The sequence below is a fragment of the Oxyura jamaicensis genome, chromosome 3, assembly GCF_011077185.1.
Source record: "Oxyura jamaicensis isolate SHBP4307 breed ruddy duck chromosome 3, BPBGC_Ojam_1.0, whole genome shotgun sequence".
Lineage (NCBI taxonomy): Eukaryota > Metazoa > Chordata > Aves > Anseriformes > Anatidae > Oxyura > Oxyura jamaicensis.
Window position 1 is genome coordinate 20,510,930 of NC_048895.1, and position 24,096 is coordinate 20,535,025.

The window sequence follows — 24,096 nt, forward strand, 5'->3', positions numbered from 1 at the left end:
ACATAACCCCAATTTTTAAAAAGGGAAAAAAGGAAGACCAAGGGAACTATGAGCCAGTCAGTCTCACCTCTGTACCTAGCAAGATCATGGAGCTGGCTCTTGTGGAAACTATGCCAAGGCACACAGAAAATAAGGAGGTGATTGGTGATAGACTACATGGTTTCACTAAGGGCAAAAAATGCCAGAACAAATCTGGTGGCCTTCTACAACGGGGTTACAGCATTGGTGCATAAGGAAAGAGCAACTGATGTCATCTACCTGGCTTGTATGTATTATGACCGAGAATTAAGTCATCAAAAAACAAGTAATAAATATAATAATTTAAATATATATATATCCTTACATGCATTATCTATCTTTTGATATTTCACTATTCAGCAAAGTCTGTACTTCTAGTCAATACTAAAAGTTAGAGGATGTTTTTTCCAAGTGCTCAGCTGCAGTTTTAGTTTTTTTGTGTTTGTGGTTGTTTTTGCTTGTTTGCTTGTTATTTGTTGTTGTTTGTATTATTTGGGAAAAGCTTAAATTTATATTGGGAAGAAAACAACCAAAGATAAAAAAGATTGTTTGTAATGCTGCTGCGTGTCCAGTAGAGGGAATACAGCACAATCAGAAAAGTTGATCAGTCTTTCAGATTGCTATGGAGAAAAGAAGTATCTTTTCATCTTAAAAGAAAGGAAGAAAAAACTAAGAGTGGGTGTTGGATTTTTGTCTGTTTTCTGCTTCTCTCCATATTAAGTTATTGCAGACATTGAAATGCTTGTTGTATTGTATATTCTTTTGACTACAAAATGAAATATGAAGTACAAATCTAAGCATACCGTTTGGGTTGTTCGTTCATGTCTTTTAACTTTAATGTGTGGAAGATACTGTACTAAAACGGCTCTTTGAATTTAGTGAGGACTATATAAGAGTAAACAGGATGAGTTATGCTGAAAGTGGAGCTGCTGGGCTAGAAGAAAATTTGGACTGACCTGAATTAAAGTATACTGGCAAATGAAAACGCAATTCTGTTTAATAAAAATATACCAATGGGAGAAAGTTAGTAGACATAAAATGGTGGAAAGTCAGTTTCTTGTAGAAATAATTAAATTGTCTTGACCACTAGAACGTTTCTGGGAGTAGGATGAATATAACGTAAAATGCAAGGTCATGAACTGGAGAACTAGAGCCCACATCCTTGAATATATCTGGGCATCAAAATAGAAGTGAAGCACCGCATACCTGTCCCCAAAACCTGCAAGGTAATGTAGCCTGCACTAAGCTAGGGACTCACAGACTTCAAGGAGAGGTCTACATGTGTTAGTTGTTAGGTGGTGCTGACAGCATAGCTTGGTGAGGAACTTCCTGGCAGCAGTGTCAGATGGTGTACAGTCCTCTCCTTCTTCCCAGGTGTTTTTTTTGCCAACATGAGTATTTGTGTGGTAGTGAACTAGATCAGAGAGAGAATGCAGCTCAAAAGCAACAATTTAAAAATTTTTTTCCTGCCTTTTCTGTATGTATTGTTCATCATTTTCAGTTTCCTGATGGGATTCTCCATGTAGATGCAGAACTGCATGTGCTGGTTCACCATGGGTGTTGGGGGATAGCACAAGGACAGAAGTGAATGTATAGAATTGCAAGAGTTATCTATGCAGTACTGTTGTGTGTGTCTGGCTGTAGCTTGTCATCAGTTCATAAGATGCATCTGGCAAAGTATTTGTGGCAGAGAGTATTGATGCTAGTAAAAATGTCATTTAGAATAGTGGTATAGATGTCCTGGTGCTCACATTTAAGAAAGGATGACAGTGAATAGAAAAAGATACAGAGAGAGCCTCATCAGTTCAAGAGAACAGGAACTTATATGGAAGAGTAGACTTGAAAGGCTTCGGTTGTGAAAGTCTAGTGAGAGAGTGGTGGAGAAGGGATGCGTTTACCGTGTGTGAAAACAGGGCTAAACTCAGAGGACAGGCTGTATTTAAGCTGCAAAACAGCTTGGTCAGAACAAATTGCTATGAAGTAAATAAGAATGCATTTAACATTGAAATTTCAAGAAGATTGATAATTAGCTGAAAGAGGTCCTGGAAGGGCTTTTCATTGGGATTTGTGAGGGCAATAAACTTGGCTGCCTTAAGACTGAACTTCAAAATCAACGATGGGAGTTTATATATAAGGAGATGTACGTTGAACTAGAAGTTCCTGTTTCTCCCAGTCTCATGTTCCACTTTTAGAATGCAGTTAAACCCTTTGAAATTTTTAAAAGGAGACAAGATGTCAAGTTTTATATCAATAATAAAACTGTTGTTGGTTGTAGTGGAGCTATAATTTCTCTCCGTGGTCCTGAGAGAATATGAATGATTTTATAAGTGATGTGTGTGTTGAGAGCAGTCAGAGTGATTTCCTCTTCAGCTTGCAGGGTATTCCCTCTATAAAAGAAACGGGGAAAATGGAAAGACCAGAGTTGTTCTCTATAAAATAGATCCAATCTCTATACCAGGAGATTGGCAAGGTTTTACTGCAAGAATGTAGATAAAGGGCTGGTGCTTAGTCCAGGGCACAGCTGAGAACAGAATTAGAACTCTGAGCAAAAGCTTGGTAGGACACAGGCTGCTAGTTGTAGTATGTGATGGTATCACCATGAAGAGCCTCAATTCTTCAGCCTCCGACGGCATATATTGTTTTCCTATAGGGAATTCCAGCTGATTAGTTTTAGCTTTCTTCTATCTAGGGCACTTGAAAACACTTTCAAAATCTCTGAAAAAATCCATTGTTTAGTTTTAATTATTTTTACTTCTGCATCTTCACGTGAAGAACAACTGAGAAATGTATTTTAAAATTATGAAAGAAACATACATTTTATTATCTTGAATTTGTATGCTGTTTCAAAACTGCATAAGGACCTGTTTGTTCTAAAAATAGCTCCTTTGTTTCAGACCAGGTTATCGAAAATCCTTATGATCAAGAAGGAACACATCAAGCAATTAAGAGAGATGAATACGGAAGCAGAAAAGCTGGTGAGAATTTTCTCTTTTCAGTTCTTACGTTAGGGTATACTTTAACAGCTAATACAAATAGATAAAAATTAAAACGGAGTCTACATAAAATCCATATATTTTATTGCTTTCTGTAATGTGGTGGGATTCTTAATTTTTTAAGACAAGTCAGAGAGGTCAGTTGTTTCAAATAGGATTCCACTTTGAAAGCATTATGCTTTGGAAACAGATGAATGTGGACATCAGGATAGTATTTGCTTCCTTTATGTGTCAATTGATGTATGTTATGTACTTTGAGGGTTTGGGGGGTCAGTTTATAGAGTAAGGCATTTATCTTAATATTATTTTGTGGAGGTAGGTATTTATTTACCTTTCTGGATAGTAACTCAGTTTAGAGGTTTTCTATATACATCACTGAGTGCCCTTAACCTAGATTTCATATTACTAGACCAGCTACAGCATAATTATCATCAGCAGAACAGTTTTTCTTGCTAGGTTTTATCTAATCATCAGTCAGTAAATCCAAAATGATAAGAATGCCTCTTCTACCACCCATGGCTATCAATCAACTAAAGTGTGGAAAGATGTCAGTCTCAACTGTCTGCCAGCCTCCATTCTGCCAGTATCTCTACAACGCACAGAGGGAATGCTGAAGTTTGTGGAGAGGAAAAGGAATCTTTTTTATTTCTTTAAACCAAAAATGCTGTTTTTTGTTTGTTTGTTTGTTTTTTAATTTAAAATATTTTAATGTTGAAGACTTTATCGTAGTAAGATTTCCCTCTTTGTCCTTTCAGTGATCATTTGCACGTTCTGTTATTCTGTTTCCTACTGTCCCAAGGCTGATCTTCAAAACCTTGTTAGTATTTCAGTTATTACATTACCTTTTTGTCTTTTAATTGTGCTTAATAAAAATAATAATTAAAATAGATGCAAAAAGAAGCAAGATTAAAATATGCTATTGCAGCATGTACCTCAGATATTGAAAAATTACCAGCCCTTCTTAAACTAAAAAGATTTCTGTTCCTACTGAGATATCAGTACTTTTGCAGAGGTAAAGAAATCTATAGAAAGGGCTGAACTTTCAGAGCCTTCCCCTGCCAAGAACCCAGATATTAACATGCCATTCAGCTACTATGTTAGAAATTTAACTTTATTGTGGAATAAGAATACCAAGGAAAATGGCAAAATGGAGAGAGCATTCTAAGAAGCAATAAGGAAGATGATGATTCAAGAATAAACATTAAATTTTAACTCAGTTATAGCCTAGATAAGGACTCTGAGATACCTTTCTTATGCTGTTTGCTTTGTAAATGAGCAATCATAACACACCTTTTTTGTCACTATTTAGAGCTGTCCTGATAAAAATAGAGGACATGATACCTTTCTACTGGGTCATGTTCTTAGCCTGTCTGTAATATTCTTTGTCCTCTTGGTAATCCCATCTACATTTGTTCTGCTTACCATACACTATCTCTCCCTTAAAAAGTATTTTCTTTGAATGTTCCTCTTTCCGGCACCAGTCCAAATGAACGTCAGTATCACATCTGAACACAAATAAAAGGGAATCTATTGAGTTCATTCAGGAATAGTTCAATTGTCAGACTTTGCTAATCTTTCATAAAATCCATAAAATTGTTAGAATAACAGTGTTGTTAGAATAACAGTGTTTTTTTTTTTTAGTGATTGATCCAACATAGAAATAAACAGAACTGACCAAAATCAGAAGTGGTACTCAATGAAGTCCATTATTATCTGGCAATAACAATAAATTCAAATTTACATGAGGTAGGGAAAGGACAGCTTACTAACAGTTAAGCGTTTTGACATCACCTTACTAATCTTGGTTGCAGGCTATAAACAAGTTACATACCCAAAACAGTAATTACTTTTCTGATAGCCACTTGGAGAAACGAATTTGCATTCGCAAGTAAAAAGGATGGCTGGTTCATTTTTTCACTTGACCTGCAGTGAAGATGAGGTAAAGATGATGCTGGTTGACCAAGAGAAGCATGTAGATGCCCCATGACAGAGATGTTATCTGTTTCCATCAACTGAAAGCCATCCATCTTTTGTCTGTGAGGTCAGCTGTTTGTCAATGTTTCCAGATCTTGGATTGGTCTTAGATCATAAATAATGCTGGTGCTGAGAAATATTTCTTTCATCTTCACTAATACAGAATGCCCTCACCCATTTCTTTCCGCTATGGAGTTCATAATTGCCTGTGGCTTTCATGGCTAGCCTGTATTAAGCCAGTATGCTCTAGAGGGGGCTGGTCACTGAAGAAGGTCTGAAAGTTACAATTATTTACTTATATTCCAGAGTCGGAGGAAGCGCATCAAATTTATGCAGGTTTCCTGTTAGCTAGGTGGGTTCCAAAGTCATGATGTTAGTTTAAAGCACTGTTAAATTGGTATTCAGACTGGTCAATCCCTGGGCATCCTTTCAGAGGCCAAGTTTAAAGGGGAACTTAATCTAGGACTGATAACTAAAACCTTGATTTGGAGTTTCTGACTTGGAGCCTCCTGATGAAGGCTTTTGACATTGAAATTTACTTCATCTCTTATAAAATCAATGGCTATAGGACTGATTGCATGAGGTATCTGTATCTCAGACTTGTGGCTGAGGAACAGTGGAAATGTATCGAACTTACCATGAAAGAGGCCATTTGTATGGGAAACTTACGATATGTTGCATATTTTGTTTCAATTTCATAAATAATACCCGAACAACATCAAGATACGCTGTGAAAGCAATGTAAGAAAAATAGTACTGTATTTTTTTTATTTTATTTTGGTTTTTGAAATTGTGCTTATCCAAAATACGTTACCAACTGTAAGCTATAGTAACTTCTATTTTTTGGCAGAACTGTTAGTTGTAACAGAAGGTATGTAGCACTGGAATTGTTCTCAGATGACCACTAACTTACAAGCCAAGCGTACCTCCCACCTGCAGTACAGGTGGTTGTGGCCATGTTGTCCTATACTGTTCTCTTACTGACAGCATCATTTTCAGTTCATGCACTTTCAGTAGAAAGAAGTCATTACGAGCTCCTGGTGAAATAACTAGGTCAGGTCACAGTTGTCATCCATAGCATTTAGCACCACAGATTATCGCAGCACTTTCTGAAGAGAATAAAAGAATGCTAGTTACTACACAGTTGTCACTTGGAGTTGCAAATAGCATTACTAGGTTTTAAGATTTTGCATGTTACCACTTTTCTTTTGGACACTGGGATTTCAAATATCTCAGAATTATTGTAAAGTGAAAATTCCTTTTGATGAGTTCAAAAGGTATGTATGTAAAGTATTGCTTTAATTTTAATATGCTTTTGTCTTGTCCACAGAAATCCTATTCTATGCCAATAAGTATTGAGTTTCAGAGGAGATATGCAACTATTGTTCTAGATCTAGAACAACTAAACAAAGACTTAAATAAAGTGTTGCATAAAGTTCAACAGTATTGTTACGAGGTAAGATTTTGCTGGAATCTGTATGAATTTGCTATTTCTGCTTAAACTAAGTTTAAAAAATATATTTATTTCCTGGGAATAGGGCATGGGTGGGGCTAACCTGGAAACGAAACTAGTGGCAGCTCTGTCAGTTTCATTCTGTCTCTTTTCTCTGTGTTTATCTTATCAAGAATGCACGTGCATTTATTGATGCCAATGGCCAATTTTGAAATAGACATGCATGTACATAAGTGACAATACTGCAGGCTATATACCTGTGGACTCTCTTTGAAATGATTTGTCACTTCACTCACGCACCAAATGCAAAAGAAGATCTTTAGTCTTCATTTCTCTTTATTTAACTGTACAGCTTGCTCCAGACCAAGGCCTCCAACCTGCAGACCAACCAACAGATCTGAGGCGGAGGTGTGAAGAGGAGGCTCAGGAGATTGTTAGGCAAGCAAATTCCTCAACAACAGGACAGCTTTGTGTTCAAAGCGAAAATTTAACTGATCTTATCTCTAGACTCACAGCAATATTGCTACAGATTAAGGTAAAATGTTTGTAAAAATAGTGTTTCCAATTAGTATTAAAGCTCTGTTTCTTTGTGCTGAACTCTTACTTTTTTTTTCTTCTCCTACAGTGTCTAGCAGAAGGAGGTGACCTGAATTCCTTTGAATTTAAATCACTAACAGATTCATTAAATGACATTAAGAATTCAATAGATTCCTCAAATATCAGGTATTACTTTTAAAATATTTAATTCCTAATTACACGTTTTGTGCCAGCAAGCAATTGTTGATGTATTTTAGAGGTGAATGTTCATTATAAGAGTTTTAATCTGGTAACTTTTACTTATAGGAATGGTCTGTCTAAAGGGGGCTTCTTAAAAGAAATGTGAAACTAGCAGTTTTCAGTGAAGTAAACTGAACGTTTTTAAAAAAAGTGCTAAATTGATACAACAACTAAAGTGAAGAGCAAGAAAATCATGACAACTAACAACAAGTTATTCTAGATCACTTTCAGTACGATTTCAGTATTTGTTTTGCAGTGTTATTCAATCTCTCATCTGTAAATATCAAAAGCTGGCATATGACACAATTATAGCTTATGACCAGCTTCCATTAGCAGTATTTTAAATGAAAAAACAGAAGAACAGCCGTATCGTGCCAGATCAAAGGCCCATCTAATCTAGTATCCATTTTTCAACAGTTGTCAGAAGCAGGTGCCAGAGGAAACATTATAAAAATAGCAAGAACGTGGTGATACTTTTCCTGAGTATTCTGCAGTCTCCAAGAATTTGTGACCAGGATTTTTTTCAATTATATAGCTGCTGAGTTACATAATTTAAAAAAATACCTAAATGCCCAGTGTTTCCATATGCTCTCCGTATTCATACTGCTATGTAATAATTGGAGGCTACATGCATGAATTTTTTTTTTCAAAGATAGTAAGATGGCCTTTTGATTTAAAATTAAAAACATATATAAATGTTTTATAGCACACTTTCATTTTGGTAAAAGCAAAAATATAATCCAAATATTAGTGAAACTTCTCTGTAATCAACACTGCAAGTCAAAAGTTGGAATGGATCAACTGATAAACACTGCTAAGAAGGTGATGATCTTTTCATTTCAGTGTACTTAGCTTGGGTATTTTAGCATCTTTTCACCGTGTTTCTGTTTCATTAACTCCGACCATGTCATAGTCATCTGTAGAACACCCAAGTCAGTACATCTGACTTCATACAGCGGTTTATACAAGTGCTACTTTCATATGTCTTTATTAAGTTGCACGAGTATGTAGTACTCATTCATCTGAATCTGTAACTTGCAGAAATACTCAGATGGGACTTTTACTTAAGAAGTTTAATCCTTTTTTCTTTTTTTCTTTTTTTTTTCCCTGTAGTTGTTTTCAGAATAATGTGGAGATCCATGTTGCACATATTCAGAGTGGTCTGAGCCAGATGGGAAATTTACATGCCTTTGCAGCTAATAACACCAACAGAGACTGAAAATTTTCTAAGTGTACAGCAAGTAGTTCTGGAAAATCCTCTTCCTTGACATAGGCTTCACCAAATATCCTAACTGCCAGAAGATAAGGGAAAAGAAAACCTCTCAGAAAGGACCCTTTTAAATATAATATATCTGCTTCTTAAGAAAACCAGCATTACTGGCCAACGTTATGTTAGATTTTTCCATTTGTTATTCACATACAATAGTTTTGCTAACTGGTAATCTCTTAGTAATTGCATTTATTATAATAAACCTGAAAATGTATTTTCATATAATTTGAACTTAGTTTTAAAAGTTCAAATTAATTCTGCCCGCCTCTTCTTGGTGGCTCTCCTGGTATGTTAGAAATGATGAAGAGGAAATGGCTCGCATCAGTTAGCCAGATGGCAGGTCTTTGTTCCTTAAAGCTACGCTCCTGTAGGTATCGATCGGAGAGTTGCCATTTCACCCTTCAGCTGGTACGGTGACCGCACAAGCTGAGTGTTCCTGATCTAAAGAAGCAGCAGTGGGATATGGACAGTGAACGGAAGTTGCAAACTAGGGGATGTTGGGCAGATCTACAGATCAGTCAGCGTCTTATTGGAACTTTTAATTTATCATAACTTATATAAGGAGTCTAATGAAGGAATATAAAAATGTAACTTTTCCGAAACAGTCGTTATGTTTTTTTCCCTTTACATGGGGCAAAGGAATTGTTTTAGCTGGTGTTTTATATACATGACTGGTTAAACATACAGTTTTTCCAACTTTTTTGTTTGTTTTGCACAACTTTTGAATTAGATTACTGGTTATCCAACAATATCCATCATATATAAATATGAAGATTTTTATAGTGAAATATAACCAGTGAGGTAAACTGCAAAAATAACAAGTGACAACCTGCCTATGAGTAAATTTTGGAATGTTAATCTTGTAAAAAGTATGTATTGGTTTGTTTAAATAGTCTTGTAAAGCTTCTGTGTAATGAATCGTTTCCAGATATGAATTTTCAAAGATAGGTGTAGAGATGTTTTTTCATTCTTTTAGATGCCTCATTAAATGAGGTCTTTTATATGTTAATGTATAAAGAATATGTAAACAGGATTATTTTCAATTTTAAAATTTTGTATAGTTTAAAGATGCTTCTGTATTCTGTGTTGGTATTGTGCCACTGCAAAACTTTAGTGCAGAGTTTATATTTAGCTAAACTTGTTCTGTTAATTAAGAGAAATGCATAAATCTTTTATTCTCAGTGAAATTTGTAACTGAATAAATTGACCTATGAGAGTTGATATATTTCACAAAAATGCAAACGTTTGGCAGATGGTTTCAGATCATTTTTCAACGGAAGTTAATTTAATTTCTGAAAATGAAATGTTATGGGCTGGAGAACAAGGTGAGTAGCTATTTTAAAAGATAACTACAAAATTTACGAGGGCTATTCCAAAATACTAAACAGTAATTTTGCTTGAGTTAGCCATGGACATTTACCTCTTGTAATATAACAGACCATTGTAGCGGTCCCTGCAATTTCTGTGTTTTGTGGTGTTACCATCTGTTTGGTAAAGAAGACAGAAAGGTCCCCAGCCGCCACACTTTTCATTTAAACAGAGAAAAAGTCTCAAGGCCTAATTTGAGGCACAAAGGTTCAGTCTGACATTAACTAACATGATCTACAGTTAACTTGAGGAAAAAGAACAGTCCTCTTGCTGTGTACTCCCACCCCTTGCCTTGTCATGTGGTACTTATAAAACCTACTAGTGCACCAGACAGATTCAACTGTGAAACTAGAAAAAAACTACAATATTTTGTGAGCACTGAAAAAGCACTTCAGCTTTGACTGTGAATAATGTGCTTTTGGAGTGTTCACAAAATATTATTGTAGTTTTTTCTAGTTTCACATTAACCTTGGCTTAAGTGGTGGAGTTGAGGCTGTTTAACTTAGCCACAGTCTGAGGTGTATTTTTTTCATTGTCATAAATTTACATTTTCATTCAGCAAAAAGCATAACTAAAGTAAAGTGAATACTGACCACAGAGATGAGACACTTCTCATAAACTGCCCTTCAGTCCCATTAGGTCTCTTGTTCTGAACTGCAGCCATAGCTCTCCAGGACCGCACAAGATGGGCTGTGACAGGGATTTCCAGCACCTCCGAGGTAAGAAACCCTGCCAGAGGCATGAACACCATTCCCAGCTCACAAGCAGCATAGAGCAAAAATGTAAATTTTTATTTTTTTTCCTCTCAAAAAGTAACGACAGACCAGCCCCCGCCCCCCAAAACAGCAGATTTGGTTAGCTTTTTGGCTAAGGAAGGTTAAATAGAAATAGAAAACGTGCTACCAGAAAACGTTCAATACGCAGAAAGATGCCATGGGCGGGTGAAGCTGACCCCTCTCTCCCTTAAATAAATAGGTAAAGTCTGTCACTCCGGAATAAAGTGCAACAGTGGCAGGGCAGGGCACGTTTTCCACTCAGACAACGACGGCGTCGCGTTAAGTCCCAGCAGGCCGAGGGAGGCTCCCGGGGCGGCGCTCAGACGGCTCGGAAGGCGCCGAGGGCGTTCTCCTCCCACTCCGAGCCCGGCTCGGAGAAGCCGCCGCTGTCGTCGGCCTCCGAGAGGGGCGAGTACCGCCCGCAGAGGCCGCGCGGGGGCGGGTAGGGGCCGGCGGGCGGCGGCGGCCCCGGGAAGGCGCCCTCGGCCCCGCCGTGCTGCCGCGGGGGGCAGCCCTCGAAGTCGGCGCCGGGCGGGAAGGCGGCGGCGGCGGGCGGCCACTCGCAGCCGTCCTCCTGGTGCCGGGCGGCGCCGCACAACGGGCGGAGCGGCTGCTGCGGGGCGGCGAAGCGGAGCGGGGCGGCGTGGGGCGGCCGCGGGAAGCCCAGAGGCTGGGGGCCGGGGCTGGGACCGGGGCCGGAGCGGGCCGGCCCCCGCTGGCGGCGGGACTTGGCTCGGCGGTTCTGGAACCAGACCTGCGGAGAGAGGGCGGCGGTGAGGGGTGGGGGCGCGGGAGGCGGCGGCGTGGCGGCGGCGAGCGGGCTGCCCCTCACCTGGATGCGGGACTCGGGGATCTGCGTGGCGTCGGCCAGCTTCTCCCGCAGGTGGATGTCGGGGTACATGGTGTCCTGGAACACCGACTCCAGCGTCTCCAGCTGCGCCGCCGTGAAGCTCGTCCGCTTCCGACGCTGCGCCGCCGGCGCCCCCTCCGCCGGCTCCGCCGCCCCGCGGGGCAGCGCCGTGACGGGAGGCGAGCCCGAGCCGGGCCCCCCGCCGCCGACACCGCCCGCCGCCGCCTCACGGGGCCACCTCCCCGCCGGGAAGGGCTCCCCGAAGCGCAGCGTGGCCATGGCGGTGGGCCGGGCACGGTGCCCCGCGGGGCTTTATAGCCGGGGAGGGGGCTGAGGGGCGGGGGCGGTGGAAGGCGGCCCCGGCCCGGCGGGAGGCAGGTGAGGGGACCGGGCACCACGCTGGGCTGCTGTGAGGGGATCACCGACAGCCCTGGAACGGCTGTGAGGGGGAGAAGGAGAGTGGGCTGGGATGGAAACGGGGTGATGGGGTGCTTCTGGGGGCTGCCAGCACCTGGAGCTGGTGCTGGACTGGATGAGGGCAAAACCGGGACAGACTCCCCCAGAGCGTGGTGTTGTCAGTGTCAGACTTCCCATTAAGACTGCGACTTTATCGATGTATATTGAATACATACTCAGGAAAGAGCATGTACCCAGAGCTAATAGAGCTATTCCCAACCCATAAGTCTGGAAATGGGCTCGCTCTTTGATCTCTGACTGCTGTCACTGCCGCGATGCCCTGCAGGCCAGAAGCGGTTCCCCTGCACTTTACCTACCAGAGGTGTTCCAATAACTGTCGTGTAACAACAGCCAACACACTTCCCACGGTGGGAAAGGACCAGGGACATTTCCCAGGCCTGAAAGCTTTCATGGATACAAAATGTATAGGCCATAAAAAGGAGAAAAGGAAGCTTTGTCACACTGGGAGAGAGACAACCCGTACGTACTGTTCTTGGTAGCTCTGTACAATAGGACGGGTACACCGGTGTCACTGTGTCTGAATCAATAGGCAAAACGGGTTGGGGTCCTTCATACAGGGTTACAAAAATACAGACTCTCCAGGGTTAGTAGTTCATGCTCAGTCACTGAATTACCACACACACATTGTATTTTCTAGTACACATTCACACACTTTAATGGCAAGGGGCTGACACAGCCGTGTGAAGGTGCTGTCTGCATTGACTGCTTGCACACCTGTGGTGCTGATCACTTCCATGCTCCACGCCTGAATTTCCTTTCCTGTTTTGGCTGGCGCTTTGATGCATCCTGTTGATGAGCTGTGCTGAACACAGGCCAGGCGTGTGCTGAACAGGGGAGCACAGTGGTTCGGAGGCAAGACCAAAGCCATTGCTCTGAGCATTGCACACAAACTTCCTCTGTAGGGTTCTGGTAGCTGACCTCCTGCATTGGCCTGGTTTGCAAGGTTTGTAAGCTTGAAGAGAAGCAAGGAAGGGGTCGGTGCTCTAATTCTAAAGGAGCATGCTGCTGGGTGGAGAATAAAGGACAAGTCTTGGGCTGCCTCACAGGAAAGCAGGATGGCACAGAAGACCCCTCTTTTGTTTTCTCTTGGCAGCTTTCTCCCTCCTAGTGCTCACCACAGCTCCCACAGAGTTTCATTCCATCAATGTGCTAGAAATGATGCCTGTCAGGTATCATGGTGTGCCTCCTGCCGTGAGAAAAAGCACTCTGTCTAGATTTGGCAGAGTTTCCTTTCCCCAACGAGTTTTGCATCCAGCTGTGTCCCTTTAGTCTGACATTTCCAGTGCCTCGTAAGTGCCAGTACCTGCCCTGAGTTGTGCTAGGTAAGGCTTAGAAGTATTTAGGAAGGCATTCAGATGTTTTTCCCCCTCCAATGCTACACAATGCTACACACTTGCTTTATTTTTGTCCTGGCTAGGCACAAAGAAGAATCTTGCATCTTTCCTTGAGATGCAGAGCGATGGCACAAGTCCAGAAGTGTCTTGCTCTTTTTAAAAATTAACATGGCTAAAATTGAGATAGCTAAGGGGAAAATTGACATGGTTTTCACTACCTTGTGTAGATAACAGATTACTGCCCACTTTGGAAGCTGATCTCTACTGTGCATGTCACTGTGTGTGTGTATGTCTGTCTTCAGTATGAATTCTCTTGTGTCTAAAAACAACGTTGAACCTTTTAGCAGTGCAAATTTAGGGGTCTCTTATCTACTTGAGTGTTTTCACTACACTTGCAAAGACTTGGTGTCTTGGAGATCCTAACGTACATATCATTTTTTAATTGAAGATGGGCAGCAATTTCAAAAGCTCATGTCATGGAGCCTAGCAGAAAAAGTAGCAGTGGTCACACAAACCTGATTTATTTTCCTTAGAGGAAGTTCAAGGAAAAACAAAACAACATTTTTTTTTTGCTGTACAAGCTCAAGTTTAAGCTATATTGAAGAAGGAATGGCTGCTTAACCAATGTTAGTTCTTACAAATGTGTATATATATATATATATAGTAGAGCATAGATATTTTTATAGTTGCCTTATAATTTCCAGCTTCTCTATCAGAGCTCTGATAGCAAAAATAATGCATGCCAGCCTTGGCTTTTCAAGTGTTTGGGTTTTTTTTTGTGCCTAAAAGGAAACCTTTAGAATGAACACTTCGTTCCCCCCCCATCCCCCAGTTGCTTCTAGTTACTGTGTAACTCCTCTGACAGTGCTCTTTACAACCTCTGGATGTTTTTAGAGGTTTTCCAGTCCTTCCCAATGTACGTACACTGGGATTTACGTTTTTAGGCACATCCACACTTTTAAGTAGTATTCTAAGATCTCACTGTGATCGCATGTTCATAATCTAAAGTTGTTATTTAGCAGTGTTTGTGCTTCTGGTCCTCACAGCTGCAAGAAGGAAGAGTTTGAGGAGGTGAGCTGCATGTTGTCCTCACTTTGGGACTGCTTGCAGATGTGTTGAAGCTTATTCTTGAGAAATGCGAGCTGCCTGTCCATCATGGGTGCTCAGCTCCTTGCCAGGGCCCCGGTGGGGTGCTGAGGAGGTCCTTGCTGTGTCATCTTTGCTCCTCACAGGACCCCACACGTCATCCTCTGCTCATAGGGGTGTCCCAGAGCAGTGTCAGATCCTGGTGACACCAGACCCCTGTACAGGACAGTGGTCATGCAGGCCAGTAGTTATCACTGGTTATTCCAGATCACAAAGTAAAGGTCCAGTCTTGCATGCACAGGTCTTCCGTGGTGTTAAAGTAAATGTGATCTGAGCAGCGTTTGTGTCCTTTCTGAAAGGTGACTGGCTTGTTTGGTTAGGATTTGATAACATCTTTACGTATACAATATGTTAGTCATTGAAAATTAAACTGCTGCCTTTCTTTGTTTTTAGCAGCAAGGAACTCTTCAGCATCTCCTGACTCAAGCCTTGTGTTTAGGAGGGGGATGTGAGTTGATAAAGTAAGCCATTTCCTGGGAGGTGTGAGACGGGACTTCAAGACCTCACCGTGCCGTTCGTGTATTCCGTCCTGAAGAGTCGATAAGAGCTTCAGACACAGAAAAAGCCTCGAAGAAAGCAGCAGTGGGGGAGGCGCAAGAACATCGCAGATGCATATGAAAAGATCAAGGGGCTGCATTTGCTAAGTCCCAACAGGAACAGATTTGGGGTGAGATGTCCAGGTTCAGAGGGGATCCAGACATAGCAAAGGGGCAAAAGTAGAGTACGTCTGATGGCTGGCAGCCGGCTCCCTACCTTCAGAGGGGAAGATCAAGTATTTGGGAGTGGGAAGGAGATAAGAGCAAATGGCAGGGGTGGTGTCAGGAAGGGGGAAAGGAAAAGGTAATGGGGGGATGCTACCCGGAGACAGGTAAGGCTGGTTGGAAGGGGCCCAGATATTTAGGGTTGAATTAAGACACTGTGAAACCTGAGCTTGCCTTTGAGCTTGGAGAGACCCTGAGAGTGGCAGGTTGCATGTATCTGGCAGTCATTTTGCTTCTGAAGTGAGTGGGCAGTCTCAAAAATTCCTGTGGCAGTAAACCTTAGGCTTAAGCAAATCCTTGTTGCCTTATTTTCTCTGTGCCCTCTCTGTTTTTGTGGAGCATGATGCTGTGGAAGAGCTTAAAGCATTTAACTGTGTTCATCCTGTTGCTTTGCTTATTTGTATGCTCTGAATGAGGTCTCTAGAAGAGTCATATCCTATCCTTACAGATATTTTTCCTTAAAGAAGAATTTTATAACACTTGTTGATGCAGGTGCTTGTATATATACAATTATTGGGTTATCTGAACTCTTCAGTAATGTGTAATTAATTCACAGCATGGGCATGGGAAGAAACTCTTATCTCTGCAGATAAATTAAAAGAAGAAAGGAAGGTGAGAAGGGGAGAGCTAAGGAAAAAGATAGAGCCCTATTTGCTTCCTTTTCGTACAGTACCCACTTACCTATAGCCAGCCTGCTATAGCAGCCAGAATATGTACACACAGCAGTGCTGGCAAGGGAAGGCAGGTGATAATGTAGCTGAGGGGCCAAGGCTTCTTTAATAGCACAGAATAATAAGCAGAAAAGTTCCAATAGTCCCATGTCTACATTTTTTGGACTGCTTGGTCTTAGCAGGCAGTGTTAAGCCGTTGTTTTCTACCATTGCTAAGCTGACTCCTAAGCTGTCACCCCTTGCATGTGACACGGTCTTCCTTCTACCCCAACTTAAACAAACAAATGACAACCAGAAGATCTCTGTTTATTGCAGTATTTGGTATCTTAGTGCCTGAACTGCTGAAATCAGTAGATTTTATAAGAATCTCATTTTTTCATGTTATTTTTTGTAAAGCTAATGTCTTACAGTTGTTGAGAAAAGAATCCAAATGTGAAGCAAATTGTGCTCAGACGGTTCAAAGCCAGAAGGCAATGGAAAGAGACAGAATTTCTCTGGTAAGGTCAGATGCCTGCAAGCAATGTGAACACAGAGCCGCTTTCTTTCTCCTCCCCAGCTGCCCTGGTGCTGTGAAACCCCACAAGTGTTCTGTGTCCGAGTGCACTGCAGGTTTCTTCAGCTGGCTGCCCTGCACATCCCTTCTGTGGCTCAGGCGTGTGCTTGGTACATGCTGAGGGTGTTGCTCAGGCTTCTAAATGTTACCTGTCTTCTTTTCGGATTAGTCTTAGAGACAAGGGCCTGTTGGTCTTGAGTATTTTGGCACTTGCAACCAAGTCATTTTACTTTGCAATGGATTTTTATTTTATTTTATTTTCCTGGGGTGTTTTATTTCAAAGATACTCAGCCCCCTGTACTGTCTGGAAGATTTTCAGCTTTAACATTTAGGTGGAAGAGGGAAGTTCCACCTGAGCTGAGGATTTGCAGCTGATCATTAAGTCAGCAGTTTCTGGTGATCAGAGCTGGGGAGTACCGTGGTTACTGTGCCATTTGATGAAGTAATGCTCTTCCATGCATGAATTGACTCATATTCCTTTGCTATTTAAAGTTGCACTGAAGAAGAGACAGAGAGAGAAAATGCCACATAACAAACTCAGCTGGCATTATTTCTGTGGGCTATCCTGATGTCTGTAAGCCCACAGCATGATTTTCTGGTGTCTGGATTACACTCAAGCTTTGCATGCTTGCATAGAAAAGCACCCCATCTTCCTCCCCGCCTGTCCTCTCTCCCTGCCCCAGGTAAGCAGACCCACACCATCCTGCGTGCTGCCCCGATCCTCTCTGCAAACATGGGCATGTCCCAGCTGCCTCCTCCCAGGCACTGTCCCTGCCCTCCACCCTTGCTGGTGCCCCCAGTGCCTGCCTTGTGCAGCTATGACCCCAGACCTTCCCAATGCTTCGTATTCCCTCTCACCCATTTTACATCTCAGCTCTTTTTCTTCCCCATTATTCAAACTTGGCTCCTTTGCTTTGCTTTCTGGCAGGGTTTTCTATTTGACTTCTATTTTTCTATTTGACTTTGGCCCCATTTATCAAGTGCACACCCTTGTCACCTCTTCAGTCTAATCCTCTCCTTTGTTGTCAGAAGGTCTTCCTTTTTCTTTTTCATTGGTAGTTTTATCTCTTTCTCCATTATCTTTTAGTCCCGTAGATTCTTTCCCCTCTCTTTCGCATTTGACCAAGCTTGTCTTATCGGTATCACTTTTTTTTTTCAGACTTTTCTCCTTGACAGGTTTTCTTCCCCATTCCCTGGAATTTTCTCCATGCCACGGGACACAAGCCAAAGAGCAAACGTGTGTTCTTCTAAAAGACAACTGCAGTCCCAGACGGAGGGTGACTCCAGGCAGTGGTGATCACAGCAGCTCCCTACTGCCATCTTAGCCAGGCCGTGTATCCTTAGGAAACCACATTTTCCCTCTTCTACAACCATATCTTCATTACCTGGCAGGCTGTCCTAAGGTCTTAGAGGTAAGAGAGGGTAGAAGGGAGTGGTGAGTTTGCTGCAAGACTGTTCAAAAGAAGGGTTGTGGTGGTTTCACTCAGGTGGGCAGCCAAGCTCCACCACAACCGCTCTCACTCCCCTTCCTCAAAGGAAAAGGGGAAGAAAATAAGATGAAAAATGCTCAAGGGTTGAGATAAGGACAGGGAGATAATTCAGCAATTACTGTCACAGGCAAAACAGACTCTGTGGGGGCAGCAGCAGGTCCCTTTGGAGTCAGCTGAAACTGGCCCTTATCTACCATGGGGCAGCTTCTGGATTCTTCTCACAAAAGCCACCCCGGAAACCCCCTGTCACCAAAGCCTAGCCACGTAAACCCACTACAAGGGTGCGGCAGCACTGTGGTGTGTGTTTCTGTTTGCAGTGCCACCATGACTGTCATCTTCTGTCGCCACACTCAGCCATCATTGCCTCAAGTGCGGGCACAAAGTCGTTATGACAGCGGCTGGAAACTGCAAAACTGGGCACAATGTCACATCCATCGTTAAAAAAAAAGGCAGAAGATAAGGAGTTTCCTTGGAATAATCTCTCTTGGTTGAACTGTTGCTCAAGGCTAGCAGAGGCACACAGTGCTGTTCCCAGGAGAGATCCCTCTTCCAGAACAGGGATCCCTGTGCCCCCTTCCTGCCCTCCAGGTCTTACCTTAGTGCTGTTCACAAGGTGCGCAACAATGCAGCTTCACCAGATTCTTTTGGCTAGCCAATGTGGAAAAGCTGTTTTCAGACATGAATTTTATTTAGGACCATGTAAAACAGGTATGCACAAAGAGCTGTAGGAGATGGGGTCACTGCAGGTCTGCCTGACTTCTCTCTGCCCGTGCTTCCCATAATCAGTTTTCAAACTCCTGCCAGCATCCTCAGCAGGTACAGAAACCACGGACCGCATCACACACCTATTCACTTGTTCTTCACAACAGAAGGAGAGTGCCTCCTGTGAAGCACGGTGGAGGAATGCTTGGAGGCAGCACGGGTAGCTTTGCGGGGGACGCTGTAGAGCACCGGTCTCGGTTGCCCTGCACAAAGTACACCCAGGTGACACCAGCTAGGCAGCAATTAGCGTGCTTCAGGTAAAATTACTTAGTATGCGTGACTTCAGCTCCACAGCTGGCAGTATTTGTAGCTGACAGAAATGTTAGGCATATGGAAGAAACAAATCCTGTATCTCATCCCGTATCTCCAGCAGGTGGAGGAAGGAAGTGGCTTTTCATGCACTGGAGTATCCCAAGTGCAGAGGTTTTGCCTGGGAGGTCTGTGCTGCTACAAATTTCACCTCCAGCTGTTATCATCCCCGACACCCCTGAGTTCTGAATGAGCTTCTCCCAAACCCAGCTTCGTTATTTCTTAGTAGCAAGTGTCTTGCTGGTGGAAAGCACTCTCCTGAAAGCTCTGGAAACTGCTGATCAGGCCCCTGAAGGGGCTTTGGTGTGAGATGCTCCTCACCAATGTTTTTCATTGCACAGCTGCTGTTACCCAGCTTCTAGCAGCACCACAGTGGCACCCAGTGTAAAAGCAGCAACTGTGATTTTAGAGGTTTCACGGTCACGGTTCTCCAGAGGCGTTTGGTCTTTCTAGAGCACTTCTTGTAATGGGTACAGGGAAAAGGATGAAAACATACCCAATGGTTTTACTGCTTTTCTGGTGTTTCATCGCTTCCGATGGCCCTCTCTCCTCCCAGCAATGCATGGCTTTAAGGCTGCGGAGGCTGGGTGGAATATATGTTAGAGTGAGACTCTATTTAGCCATGATGTCAACTGCAGCCAACTATAAAAAGATCAGTAATGCTCTTTGGAAGTGTAACAGCTGCTGCTCTACACCCTCTCTTCTGTATTAACAGTCTGCCCTATTTCATGTGCACACAACCAAAATAAAATATTATAGCAATCGTCTTGTTATATAGTTCAAGGAATGTGGGACATAAACTCCCCAGAAACTAGGAGGGATTCAAGGTTAGCTGAACTGGGTAATTTTACACAGTTTGTTAACAAAAAGGTAATTTTATCCTGATCTGCGATATAGCCTGACTTTAACTTAGCACTTGGCTACGTGCCATTAGCAGTTCCTACACAGTGACAATACACCAGCAAAGCTTTTCTTAGGGCAGTTTTGCTGGGTGATACTCACATACAGTTAGGTATAAAGGCATAGAGGTATGCTCTAGCAATACAAGAAGCAGAGCATCGCCCCCGTGGTTTGGTCAGCCACGTCAGGCTGGGTTTGCCATGGCACAGACAGCGAGGTGCCACCGCTCAGGCAGACGGAAAGCCCCAACCTGCCCCACAGTGCAGAGCAGCTTACAGGTCCCTTCTGCATCCTCAACGAGACAAACCACTGCAGAGGAGCCACGCTGTTGTACCTGGGTTGATTTTGTTTGTTTTGTAGTGCAGATAGGGTCTTTGTAGTGGGGGTGAGGAACTGCCTGTTTGTAAGTGACATGTAAAGTCCTTTGACACGGGTCTGAAGTGGCGGTGAGCTCACCAGTCTGGGAGGAAATGATCAGCCCCAAACACGACTGTTACCGAAGGTGACAGGACAGTTAGGCGATGTGAGGAGTGATTTTGCATCAGACAGAGCCACCGGGCTGGAAACACGCATACTGTAGGACAGGCCCTTCTGTGTCTCTGAGCTCTGACTTAGCTCACTGGGCCGTCTTGGCACCCAGTTCCCACACAGGAATACTTCAGAGGCACGCAGAAGTGAAAGCAAGCTGCCTGCAGTAACACGGGGAGTCTGGGACAGAGCTGAGGAGCAGCCTCAGCACCAATGCTCCTTCCTGGCTCTGTTGTAAAACCCGGGGGGGTTCCCCCACTTTCACAGCTTTTCTCTGTTCTGCAGGTGTGAGCAGCATCTGGTAGCTTAAGTCCCACTCTCATGCAGCCTAGAGAAAAACAGGCCCTCCCTAGCTGTTGTCCAGCAGTTGTGCCACACGATGGCCCTGTGGATTACGGGGGGGCTAGCAGAGGCTGCTCGAAGCAGGAGGACTCTAGTGGTTTGGGATTTGCCTCTGCTTCATCACTGCACCGGTGCAAGGGACAGGTAGCACAATGGGGCACCACCAGCCCTTGATGGCTTTTCTCTGGAAACAACTCACCAAAAAGGATCACTGGGGCTCTGTTTCTTTTTCAGGTGAACCTCATAGGGCTCAACACCCTAGTTCACAGTGTGGCATACGAATTCTTGTAAGAAACAGCTGCCAAGTGCAAAATTAGCAGAGTAAGAGCTGGGGGAACTAGTTTCTTGTACGTACAAATACACATGCAAGCACACACTGTATGGTACAAATACACATGCAAGCACACACTGTATGGTTGTTTGAATAAAATCACGCTGAAGAAGGGTGACGTCAACAGAGTTGAATTTACATGCTACAGCATGTAGCAATATGCTGTCAGGTAAGAATTGGCACATGTTTGTGTCGTGTATACATCATGATAGTCGGGGGGGCCCCCCCCAAGCTGAGGTGCTGTGGAATTTAAGCTTGCATTTTTTGAATGGCTCTTAGAAAACTGGGTACTGGAAATTCTTGAACATTCAGTAACTCCCCAGCCAGAGCTTTTATTTTGTCCTCTACTGCTCCACAGATTAAGACTTTAATATATCCCGTGATAACTAAGAGTTCATTTCATTAGATAATGAAGCGTTAACAGTCTCCATTCTAAATAGGGATGCCTGAGACTGTTCGCAAAGCTTTTGCCTTCCTTTGTGTGAATCCTTGTGACAACTAAGTGGCTTCCACACTTCTAGAATTGAGACTGGTAAATCATTGGCCGTGCGCCCACTTGTTCAAAGAAGAAAAGAAAATAGTATGCAATCCTACACTGGCGACAGGACGAATCTGTCTTTCTCATACAATAGCCACAGAAACCTTAGGTGCCTGCTATTCTGATTCCGTGGCTATGATTTTCCACAGTGACCAGTTTATTTAATCCTTTCACTACCTCTTTGTAGGGCCTTGGAGCTTCAGGGTGTCAGAAGGAATCATCAAACTAACTTCTGCAAGGCATTAAAATGTAAGGTCTTGCAGTGTGCCACTGGAGGTGGGGGGGGGGGGGGTAAGGCATTTTCTCTAAAAGCAGACATACTCCTTCTAATGTACTTTACAAATTTAAGAAAACAAGAAATTAAAAAAAAAAAAAGCAACAGCAAACAAACAGTATTTGGATACTTTTGCACTTAGTGTGTTGCTAAAGCTTACATCTTGTTTCTTTTACTTCTGGTTAGAGAAATTTTCTTCTCTAGGCCTTCAGGACCTATGTTTGGGATTGCTGCAGCCCAGACGCTGAATAAAACACTTCAGGTACTTCTCTCCTGTTCAGAAATCTAGCTGATGAGATATGATCACCTTGAATAAGCTTTTCCCTTGTAAACTTGTTTAAGCTTTTCCTTTGTAAACATCTTTTCTACTTCTTGCCCTGTTCTTCCCTCATAAAACTCCCTCACATGCCAGCCATCCCAGACCCTGTTACGAGATACATGAGGTCCCCAGCTGATGACTCCATGACTACACTGAATTATTTGTTACTGTCCATCCCCTCCACATACAAAGATTCCATTATCTTGCAGAAAAGCATACAAAAGGAAGAGGATTCAACGTATCTCTATATTTAAGAGGAGAAATATATGACCTGTTCAGCAGTGATTCCTCTCAAGCATCAGCAAGATACAGGCCAGAAGGTATGTAAATAAATATTTTAAGCCAAAAGTGCTGTTTCAGGTGACAGATGTACTCGATATGCCAGTCTTGACTTTAGGCTTGACGAAAAATGAGGGTTTGGTAGTTTAAGGAATTCCAGCTTACCATTTAACTTATTCACACTCCTCTCTTTGCAGCCTTGACAATTGTATTGACTCAGTTTTTTAGGGGACTGGGCTGTGAACCAGATCTTGGAATAAAGCTGTTTAAAAACAACAACAGCAACAAACAACAACAAAACAGGGAGGTGAGGAGGGAGGAAAGAAGGGAGGTTGTATCTCACTAAGATCCATCACTGCCTTCTGCAGTGATGGGAAGAGGAGCCACCATCTCTCACTTCTGAATGCCAAGAAAAGGTAGAGGTACTAGTGCAGCCTGTAAATAAACTTAGATTTGTGATACTGCCTTGTAAAAAAAGGATCCTGCATTACTCTTGTAAGAAATTATGCTATTGCTTATCTCCTTTGAGGATATCCTACTCACACATAAAGAAAATGGGAAGTCCCATCTCAGTAATCTGTCCAGTGCTATCAGTTAAGAAACTGGAGTGAGGAGGTTTTAGCTCATTTCCATCTTTGTTCAGTAACTTTGCTTTCCATAATCTACTCTGATTTTATTATCCTGGGTGAGAAATAAAAATAAAATAAATGAGGAAATGATGCCAAACACTCTCGCCAGTCTGATGGGACTTGGGTGATCCTCAGCAGTTCTGCTGCGCAGTAGATTTCAATCTATGGCTGTTGCCTCTGTGAACAACTTCCCAGGTCCATAAAAGCCATAACGGGGTGGAAGTCGATAGATTTAGGTCTGCGTCTCCACTAGCAGTCCACAAATCAGAAGAGGCTGAAATTGCCTGCGGTAGTGCAACTCTACCAGCACAGAATACAGGAGATAAAAATGCACTGAGAATGTGTTTGTTAGAGCAGAAGAGCACAGGTAGGAAAGCAAACTATCTAGTCTAACAGCAAGGTAGCTGACTTGGTATAGCTACTTGTTAAGGTGCAATCCAGTATTATAGTTGAGCTAATCTGTGATCTATTTGCTGTCCCTGTTTCCCGGTTACATTACTTTCCTTATACTGCATCTAGTTCCTGTGTGGCCACAGGGCAATTCTGTTCATCTGACTGCCAACAGCAGAAAACTAACTGTGCCATAAAAATGAATAGTTTTTGTCTAGATCAGCCAGCTGAATCAACTCACACAGGAGTTGCTCCATTGCTAGATTCAACACAAGAGGGACGGAGGGCACAGGTAGGAGCAGCAGTGAAACCACCACTATTTAGCATTAGCTCGCAGCTCTAACTGCAAGCTGCCCATGAAAGGACAACCTGCTCCCGTCTTCCTTTCCCTGCTCCCAGTAGAATGCTCCTACCACCTCCAGTGCTTGTCTGACCCCTCAGAAAACTAGGCCTGCTCTCTAAGCCAGCAAGAAACTAACCCAGCACCTAGAAAGCAAATAGTTTTCTGCCTGCTTAATTAGTTGAAGAAGAGAGGTGGGATGAGCATAAAAGCTGGTACAAGGATGCTGAAAGGACTGTGTGGT

General features: G+C 42.9%; 2 protein-coding genes and 1 long non-coding RNA gene across 5 annotated transcripts in view; 2 read left to right on the plus strand and 1 right to left on the minus strand.

Moving 5' to 3' along the window:
* Positions 1–9,727, plus strand: part of LIN9 (lin-9 DREAM MuvB core complex component) — a 28,917-nt gene extending 19,190 nt beyond the window's left edge. For all 3 annotated transcript variants that reach the window (XM_035322459.1, XM_035322460.1, XM_035322461.1), the window contains 5 exons: positions 2,913–2,993; positions 6,316–6,441; positions 6,791–6,973; positions 7,064–7,161; positions 8,329–9,727. In XM_035322459.1, the coding sequence (XP_035178350.1) occupies positions 2,913–2,993; positions 6,316–6,441; positions 6,791–6,973; positions 7,064–7,161; positions 8,329–8,434 (594 nt within the window). In that variant the 3' untranslated portion in view covers positions 8,435–9,727. The remainder of the gene's footprint in view (positions 1–2,912; positions 2,994–6,315; positions 6,442–6,790; positions 6,974–7,063; positions 7,162–8,328) is intronic.
* A 704-nt stretch (positions 9,728–10,431) lies between these two features.
* On the minus strand, positions 10,432–11,795 carry MIXL1 (Mix paired-like homeobox). The gene is made up of 2 exons (XM_035320592.1): positions 11,462–11,795; positions 10,432–11,383 (listed from the first exon to the last, which is right to left on the minus strand). The coding sequence occupies exons 1-2, from the start codon at positions 11,756–11,758 to the stop codon at positions 10,949–10,951; spliced, it is 732 nt and encodes a 243-aa protein (XP_035176483.1). The 5' UTR covers positions 11,759–11,795; the 3' UTR covers positions 10,432–10,948.
* A 6,988-nt stretch (positions 11,796–18,783) lies between these two features.
* On the plus strand, positions 18,784–22,815 carry LOC118164655. The gene is made up of 4 exons (XR_004749590.1): positions 18,784–18,930; positions 21,809–21,870; positions 22,100–22,534; positions 22,691–22,815. It is a non-coding gene; the product is annotated as an uncharacterized LOC118164655 (long non-coding RNA).
* The last annotated feature ends 1,281 nt before the right edge of the window (positions 22,816–24,096 follow it).